Genomic DNA, 9,854 nt, shown 5'->3' on the forward strand with positions numbered 1-9,854 from the left:
AGGTCAGTTTCAGTAACGAGGCACTTGGGACAGAGCTGTTTTGCAGGCTGTGACGTACCGACGTGGAGGCAGCTCTGGTTAGGAGTGCATGACAACACCAGCTGATTTCTTGAATTCTCTATTTCTGTTTTTCTTTGAGAACAAGCCCTTATCTCAATAGACACTTTGAGAAGAATTATTTTGCCCTTACATTGCCAGGGGAACAGCATTTGCCCCTGTTTATTTCCTGTCAGCTACTGTATTCACCAGCACTGCAACAGGAAACACACTGGGGGCCATTTAGAATGTGTGTGTTGTTATGTTAGAAAAGCTCTATATAATCAACGTCATCCTGGAGGAAAAACTGTGCAACCTCCTCGGAGACTCTAGGGACAGTCTGGAGGACAGACTCTAGGGACAGTCTGGAGGACATACTCTAGGGACAGTCTGGAGGACAGACTCTAGGGACAGTCTGGAGGACAGACTCTAGGGACAGTCTGGAGGACAGACTCTAGGGACAGTCTGGAGGACAGACTAGGGACAGTCTGGAGGACAGACTCTAGGGACAGTCTGGAGGACAGACTCTAGGGACAGTCTGGAGGACAGACTAGGGACAGTCTGGAGGACAGACTCTAGGGACAGTCTGGAGGACAGACTCTAGGGACAGTCTGGAGGACAGACTAGGGACAGTCTGGAGGACAGACTCTAGGGACAGTCTGGAGGACAGACTAGGGACAGTCTGGAGGACAGACTCTAGGGACAGTCTGAAGGACAGACTCTAGGGACAGACTAGGGACAGTCTGGAGGTGTCTATAATGAACCTGCTCTACTCTTCTGTACAGGTGTCTATTAATGAACCTGCTCTACTCTTCTATACAGGTGTCTATTAATGAACCTGCTCTACTCTTCTATACAGGTGTCTATTAATGAACCTGCTCTACTCTTCTATACAGGTGTCTATTAATGAATCTGCTCTCCTCTTCTGTACAGGTGTCTATTAATGAACCTGCTCTACTCTTCTGTACAGGTGTCTATTAATGAACCTGCTCTACTCTTCTGTACAGGTGTCTATTAATGAACCTGCTCTCCTCTTCTATACAGGTGTCTATTAATGAACCTGCTCTACTCTTCTATACAGGTGTCTATTAATGAACCTGCTCTACTCTTCTATACAGGTGTCTATTAATGAACCTGCTCTACTCTTCTATACAGGTGTCTATTAATGAACCTGCTCTACTCTTCTGTACAGGTGTCTATTAATGAACCTGCTCTACTCTTCTGTACAGGTGTCTATTAATGAACTTCTACTCTTCTATACAGGTGTCTATTAATGAACCTGCTCTACTCTTCTATACAGGTGTCTATTAATGAACCTGCTCTACTCTTCTATACAGGTGTCTATTAATGAACTTCTACTCTTCTATACAGGTGTCTATTAATGAACCTGCTCTACTCTTCTGTACAGGTGTCTATTAATGAACCTGCTCTACTCTTCTGTACAGGTGTCTATTAATGAACCTGCTCTACTCTTCTATACAGGTGTATATTAATGAACCTGCTCTCCTCTTCTGTACAGGTGTCTATTAATGAACCTGCTCTACTCTTCTATACAGGTGTCTATTAATGAACCTGCTCTACTCTTCTATACAGGTGTCTATTAATGAACCTGCTCTACTCTTCTATACAGGTGTCTATTAATGAACCTGCTCTACTCTTCTGTACAGGTGTCTATTAATGAACCTGCTCTACTATTCTATACAGGTGTCTATTAATGAACCTGCTCTACTCTTCTATACAGGTGTCTATTAATGAACCTGCTCTACTCTTCTGTACAGGTGTCTATTAATGAACCTGCTCTACTCTTCTATACAGGTGTCTATTAATGAACCTGCTCTACTCTTCTGTACAGGTGTCTATTAATGAACCTGCTCTACTCTTCTATACAGGTGTCTATTAATGAACCTGCTCTACTCTTCTCTACAGGTGTCTATTAATGAACCTGCTCTACTCTTCTATACAGGTGTCTATTAATGAACCTGCTCTACTCTTCTGTACAGGTGTCTATTAATGAACCTGCTCTACTCTTCTGTACAGGTGTCTATTAATGAACCTGCTCTACTCTTCTATACAGGTGTCTATTAATGAACCTGCTCTACTCTTCTATACAGGTGTCTATTAATGAACCTGCTCTACTCTTCTATACAGGTGTCTATTAATGAACCTGCTCTACTCTTCTATACAGGTGTCTATTAATGAACCTGCTCTACTCTTCTATACAGGTGTCTATTAATGAACTTCTACTCTTCTGTACAGGTGTCTATTAATGAACCTGCTCTACTCTTCTATACAGGTGTCTATTAATGAACCTGCTCTACTCTTCTATACAGGTGTCTATTAATGAACCTGCTCTACTCTTCTGTACAGGTGTCTATTAATGAACCTGCTCTACTCTTCTATACGGGTGTCTATTAATGAACCTGCTCTACTCTTCTATACGGGTGTCTATTAATGAACCTGCTCTACTCTTCTGTACAGGTGTCTATTAATGAACCTGCTCTACTCTTCTATACGGGTGTCTATTAATGAACCTGCTCTACTCTTCTATACGGGTGTCTATTAATGAACCTGCTCTACTCTTCTATACAGGTGTCTATTAATGAACCTGCTCTACTCTTCTATACGGGTGTCTATTAATGAACCTGCTCTACTCTTCTGTACAGGTGTCTATTAATGAACCTGCTCTACTCTTCTGTACAGGTGTCTATTAATGAACCTGCTCTACTCTTCTATACAGGTGTCTATTAATGAACCTGCTCTACTCTTCTATACAGGTGTCTATTAATGAACCTGCTCTACTCTTCTATACAGGTGTCTATTAATGAACCTGCTCTACTCTTCTATACAGGTGTCTATTAATGAACCTGCTCTACTCTTCTATACAGGTGTCTATTAATGAACTTCTACTCTTCTGTACAGGTGTCTATTAATGAACCTGCTCTACTCTTCTATACAGGTGTCTATTAATGAACCTGCTCTACTCTTCTGTACAGGTGTCTATTAATGAACCTGCTCTACTCTTCTATACAGGTGTCTATTAATGAACCTGCTCTACTCTTCTATACAGGTGTCTATAATGAACCTGCTCTACTCTTCTATACAGGTGTCTATTAATGAACCTGCTCTCCTCTTCTATACAGGTGTCTATTAATGAACCTGCTCTACTCTTCTATACAGGTGTCTATTAATGAACCTGCTCTCCTCTTCTGTACAGGTGTCTATTAATGAACCTGCTCTCCTCTTCTGTACAGGTGTATATTAATGAACCTGCTCTCCACTTCTGTCTCTTCGCTTTAGGCCATCGGAGCCAGGAACCTGCTGAAGTCTGTGGCTAAACAAAGAGAGGCCCAGCAACAGCAGCTTCAGGCTCTCATCGCAGAGAAAAAGATGCAGCTTGAAAGGTAGGAGCCGCGTTCAGCCTCATGCTAGTATCCAGCACGGCGCCAGCTACACGGAGCAATTATAGAATTGCAAAAGTGTATCGAGAAGACGAGAAGTTCAAGCAAAGAACATTTACTTACAAAAGTGTTGCTGTTAACGCTACTCAAAGGTGGGCAACAATCATCCCGAGCAGCTGCCCAGTTACATCCCGTGTACCTGCCGATCTGTCCACTGAGACGTGAAATAAAACAACAGAATGTTCAGTTTGCAGGCCAGAATGATTCCATGACCTCGACCTAGAGACGGGAAGGCTGTGGTCTGAGACTGAGGCCATTATGAGCTGTAAATGCTACCTTCAGACAGTTTAAAAGGGCACTTGGGTCGGTGTCGTTCCAGGAGGACCACATGTTCTGTCCACCGTGTCCAGTTTAGTTCACCTTGTGTTTTCAAAATGAGAGATGGGGAACTTGCGGTCCTTTACACTATTATTCGAATTACTGTTTTAATGGGTATCATAGTAGTAAGTCCTACTGTAGAACATGACATATTAGCATGACGTCTGATTTATTAATGCCAATACAAAAAATTTGGGACAAACGCAATTGGCACAAGTGTAAATGATGGATTAGTCACTCAGTTTTAACATCCGACTGATTAGCTCAACTCGTTAGTCCACTGGCTGTGGATCCTATGGTCACAGGTTCAAATCTCTCTTGGTTCCAACAATTTTTTTTTTTACGTTAATTAATTTATCCACTCTGGTTGGATGGTGTATTGTACTTGTGCTGTATAATGACAATACATTTGAATCGAATCTCATTTTGAAATCGCTACGCTGCCTATGGACACGACAGTGGCAGACAGCTTCAGAGGTGTGGCTGTGGCATTGCACCATGCTGATCCACTCAACAGGTAGCGATTTCAAAATGAGATTCGATTAAAATGTATTGTCATTATACAGCACATGACCTCTGCCAGTGGGTCTTGGACTTCCTGACTGGCAGACCCCAGGTGGTGAGAGCAGGCAACTGCACCTCCTCATCCATCACCCTCAACATAGGGGCCCCCCAGGGCTGTGTTCTGAGTCCCCTCCTCTACTCCCTGTACACACACGACTGTGTGGCTCAGCGGAGTAGCAATACAATCGTCAAATTTGCTGACGACACAGTGGTGGTGGGCCTGATCTCTGCCAACGACGAGAGGGCCTACCTGGAAGAGGTCAAGGTCCTGGCGGGATGGTGCCAGGAAAACAGCCTCTCCCTGAACGTCAGCAAAACAAAGGAGATGATTGTGGACTTCAGGAGGTCGGGGGTCAAGGACTACAGCCCCCTCAGCATCGACGGGGCACCGGTTGAGAGAGTCAACAGCTTTAAGTACCTCGGAGCCTACATATCCGAGGACTTGACATGGACCACACACATTAACAGTGTTGTGAAGAAGGCACGACAACGCCTCTACTTCCTCAGGCGCCTAAGGAAGTTCCAAGTCAGCCAGAAGATCCTTAAGAACTTCTACTCATGTACAATAGAGAGCATCTTGACCGGCAACATCACCTCCTGGTTTGGGAATAGCACTGCACAAGACCAAAGCAGACTACAAAGAGTGACACGTTCAGCCGAACGCACAATTGGAGGGGGGCTCCCCACCCTCCAGAACATTTACTACAAGCGTTGCAAGGGCAAGGCTAAGAGAATCATTAAAGACTCCAGTCACCCGAACAACTGCCTCTTTGAACTGCTGCGGTCAGGCAAGCGATACAGGAGTCTCAAGGCGAGCACAGAAAGACTCAGAAGAAGCTTCTATCCCCAGGCCATCAGGCTGCTAAACGAACAATGAATGAACACTACACAACAACAACCACCAAACGCACATAGCACACACATCCACACGCACACACTCACTTTAAACAAACACACTGTAGCACCCACTCCACACACTTATAGCACACACCCACTTTAAACAAACACACTGTAGCACCCACTCCCCACACTTTATATTTATGGATGAAGGATTGCACTACAACTCGTACACCTTACTGTAAATTGTACCTAAAATTGTACCTCATCCCATTTCTGCTTTGCACTAGATAGTACTGTACATTAGTACACTGCATAGTATTGTGTATTGTATATTATATGGTAACTCAGAACATTGTACATATGTCTATACCGAACACTGTGACCTCATTTTCTTCTTCTAAATTCATGCTATATTATGTTATTATGTTATTTGATACTATCTTGTCTAGCACAGTCTCTGGAGCGTAACAGTAAGAAGCATTTTGTATGAAAGTATTCTGTACTTCTGTATGACAACTATTAAATAACTTGAGAACTTGAGAAGTACAATACACCATCCAACCAGAGTGGATAAATTAATTAACGTTAAAAAAAAATTGTTGGAACCAAGAGAGATTTGAACCTGTGACCATAGGATCCACAGCCAGTGGACTAACGAGTTGAGCTAATCAGTCGGATGTTAAAACTGAGTGACTAATCCATCATTTACACTTGTGCCAATTATGTTTGTCCCTAATTTTTAGTATTGGCATTAATAAATCAGATGTCATGCTAATATGTCATGTTCTACAGTAGGACTTACTACTATGATACCCATTAAAACAGTCATTCGAATAATAGAAGCCTACTTTGCTGGAATGATTCATTTCAAACAGTGCATGTGTGTGCTTTTGTGTGTGCGCTCGCGCGTTGAGGCTCGCTAAGCCTTTCTCCACGCATTTCTGGAGCATTTCTTTATCCACTCTGGTTGGATGGTGTATTGTACTTGTGCTGTATCATAACGATACATTTAAATCTAATCTTGTTTTGAGAGCAGTCGCAAATCGCTTCCTGTTGAATGGATCGGTTGAGTGCAATGCCGACTCGCTACTTTCCCCCGTTTACTCGTCTTCACATCACAGCCTAGAATATGACACGGCCACTGATTATGTCACGGTTCGTGAGGAAAAACCAAAGAAATGTTGGCGCCAGCCGAGCACCGTTTTGTCACGTTCTGAACCAATTAAACCCGGTCTGAACGCGCCGGCCGGTGCGAGATTACGTTCGGGAACCGGCTCCAGCACGGAGCCTGGCCGGTTTAAAAGGGCTATTATTGAGTAATTGTTGGTGATGACACCATTCCTGCAAATAAGCATGGCCAGAAAAATATCTCATTCTGTTTTATATTTATAATAAAGCAAAAGAGGTTGCATTAACAGATTTTTCCTTCATCTCTCATTGAAAAATTATAATATCCGATTTGTTGCCTAACTTCTACCGTCATAGTCTGAATGCTGCATAAGGGAGCATAGACGGGGAGCGTGGTTGGGAGCATACGTAGGGAGCATAGGTAGGGAGCGTGGTCAGGGAGCATAGGTAGGGAGCATAGGTAGGGAGCGTGGGTAGGGAGCATAGGTAGGGAGCGTGGTCAGGGAGCATAGGTAGGGAGCGTGGGTAGGGAGCATAGGTAGGGAGCGTGGTCAGGGAGCGTGGGTAGGGAGCATAGGTAGGGAGCGTGGGTAGCGAGCATAGGTAGGGAGCGTGGGCAGGGAGCATAGGTAGGGAGCGTGGGTAGGGAGCATAGGTAGGGAGCGTGGGTAGGGAGCATAGGTAGGGAGCGTGGGCAGGGACTATAGGTAGGGAGCATAGGTAGGGAGCATAGGTAGGGAGCGTGGGCAGGGAGCATAGGTAGGGAGCGTGGGTAGGGAGCATAGGTAGGGAGCGTGGGCAGGGACTATAGGTAGGGAGCATAGGTAGGGAGCATAGGTAGGGAGCGTGGGCAGGGAGCATAGGTAGGGAGCGTGGGCAGGGAGCGTGGGCAGGGACTATAGGTAGGGAGCATAGGTAGGGAGTGTGGGCAGGGAGCATAGGTAGGGAGCGTGGGCAGGGAGCGTGGGCAGGGACTATAGGTAGGGAGCATAGGTAGGGAGCGTGGGCAGGGAGCGTGGGCAGGGACTATAGGTAGGGAGCATAGGTAGGGAGCGTGGGCAGGGAGCGTGGGCAGGGACTATAGGTAGGGAGCATAGGTAGGGAGCATAGGTAGGGAGCGTGGGCAGGGAGCATAGGTAGGGAGCGTGGGCAGGGAGCGTGGGCAGGGAGCATAGGTAGGGAGCGTGGGCAGGGAGCGTGGGCAGGGAGCGTGGGCAGGGAGCATAGGTAGGGAGCATAGGTAGGGAGCATAGGTAGGGACTAGGGAGCATGGGCAGGGACTATGGGTAGGGAGCATAGTTGGGGAGCGTGGGCAGGGACTATGGGTAGGGAGCATAGGTAGGGAGCGTGGGTAGGGAGCATAGTTGGCGTGGGCAGGGACTATGGGTAATGGGTATGGAGCATAGGTAGGGAGTGTGGGTAGGGAGCATAGGTAGGGAGCATGGGTAGGCAACGTGGGTAGGGAGTGTGGGCAGGGAGCATAGTAGGGAGCGTGGGCAGGGACTATGAGAGCGTGGGATGTTGCAGACCGCTGTCTTTGATGATATACAATCTTACTTTGATGCTGGCGCATCAAGCCCACAGCCTAAGGAAAGATGCATGAAAACACAAGAACGTGCCTCATGGTATAATAGCACCAATGTTAAATGCAGTAATTTAATTTGTTTTTCCAATGTTGTTTCAGATACCGTGTCGAGTACGAAGCGCTCTCTAAAGTGGAGGCAGAGCAGAACGAGTTCATCGGCCAGTTCATTCTGCAGAAATAAGGCATATGACGAAGAAAACCTGTGTGTCTGTGTCTGTGTGTGTGTGTGTGTGTGTGTGTGTGTGTGTGTGTGTGTGTGTGTGTGTGTGTGTGTGTGTGTAAGGTTGCGTTTTATGACCAAGTGTCCAGAGTGCCTGTCTTTGTTTTCCACAGGGAATTACTCCACTGTAAACAATGACGTACCTGCCGGGGGGGATTTACCCCGCTGTAAACAATGACCTAACGTTAGCTCTTATTCTAAAAACAATCCAAATAATCGCTCCCACTCAAGACGTTAAGCAAACAAACGAATAGAATCTCCGTGCCTCATGTTCCAAGTAGACACACACCGGTTCAAGTAGACACACACCGGTTCAAGTAGACACACCGTTCAAGTAGACACACCGTTCCAAGTAGACACACCGTTCCAAGTAGACACACCGTTCCAAATAGACACACCGTTCAAGTAGACACACCGTTCCAAGTAGACACACCGTTCCAAGTAGACACACCGTTCCAAGTAGACACACCGTTCCAAATAGACACACCGGTCAAGTAGACACACCGTTCAAGTAGACACACCGTTCAAGTATACACACCGTTCAAGTAGACACACCGTTCCAAGTAGACACACCGTTCCAAGTAGACACACCGTTCCAAGTAGACACACCGTTCCAAGTAGACACACCGTTTCAAGTAGACACACCGTTCATGTAGACACACCGTTCCAAGTAGACACACCGTTTCAAGTAGACACACCGTTCATGTAGACACACCGTTCCAAGTAGACACACCGTTTCAAGTAGACACACCGTTCATGTAGACACACCGTTCCAAGTAGACACACCGTTTCAAGTAGACACACCGTTCCAACACCGTTCCAAGTAGACACACCGTTTCAAGTAGACACACCGTTCAAGTAGACACACACACCGGTTCCTCGTCTTGTAGCTCCGAGGCGTCGTCCCGCTGCACCCCCGCACCCCCCAGCGCTCATCCGTTTTTAACCATTTCAGGTGTGGAATGCTTGGAACATAACGACCTGAAGAGGACCTCAGGCTCTGTGCACCACCATGCCTGACGAGCATATGGGGATAATAATAATAAAGCTTATTTATATACAAACAGAATTTATTTATACTATTTATACCGAAGAGCCGCTCTGTATATCTAGTTTTATTACTTTTTCTACTAATTGATTGAAAGAGAGACAGTATTTGCATGCTACTGTAAATAATTTGTTCCTCTTCTGAAGACGTCGTGTCATCTTGGTTTTTCACATCATGTGGCGGCGTTTTCCTGCCGCCATCGTCTGTGCACCAAAACATTTGCCTTCAGGTGACATAACTGGATTTCTATTCCATTCTTATTGTGAAATACATTTTTAAACAGGAATTATAATCTTGTTTTTTTTGTTTACATTCCCATTATAGTCCGCCTGGTCTCCTTCTCTTCTTAGAGCTGCGTTGTCCATGTTAATTGCTTAGTGTGTCTTCATTTAGCTGACAGAAGGATATACTTGAATAAAATTAATTGCACATCAATGTTTGTTTGTTTTGGTTTTTTTCTCCTCAAAGAGGTCAAATTATAATAATAATAATAATAATAATAATACATTCAATTCATATAGCGCTTTTCTAAGTACCCATAAAGCACAATAAAATAATTTAATAAATTCAGAATAGAGTGAAACAAATAGAGTGAAGAAATATCAACAATAAAACCTAGATGATTTAAAACAAAGCGAGTCTTGAGATGGAGGGAGG

At 45.1% G+C, this 9,854-nt stretch overlaps 1 protein-coding gene across 1 annotated transcript in view; it reads left to right on the top strand.

Annotated features, from left to right (window-relative positions):
- The window catches only part of ift20 (intraflagellar transport 20 homolog (Chlamydomonas)), a 35,948-nt gene extending 26,316 nt beyond the window's left edge, over positions 1–9,632 (top strand). Inside the window, exons 4-5 of the mRNA XM_084335918.1 lie at positions 3,334–3,437; positions 8,029–9,632. Coding sequence (XP_084192044.1) covers positions 3,334–3,437; positions 8,029–8,110 — 186 coding nt within the window. The 3' untranslated portion in view covers positions 8,111–9,632. The remainder of the gene's footprint in view (positions 1–3,333; positions 3,438–8,028) is intronic.
- Positions 9,633–9,854: the final 222 nt, after the last annotated feature.

Source organism: Notolepis coatsorum (assembly GCF_963971535.1).
Source record: "Notolepis coatsorum genome assembly, chromosome: 1".
Classification (NCBI taxonomy): domain Eukaryota; kingdom Metazoa; phylum Chordata; class Actinopteri; order Aulopiformes; family Paralepididae; genus Notolepis; species Notolepis coatsorum.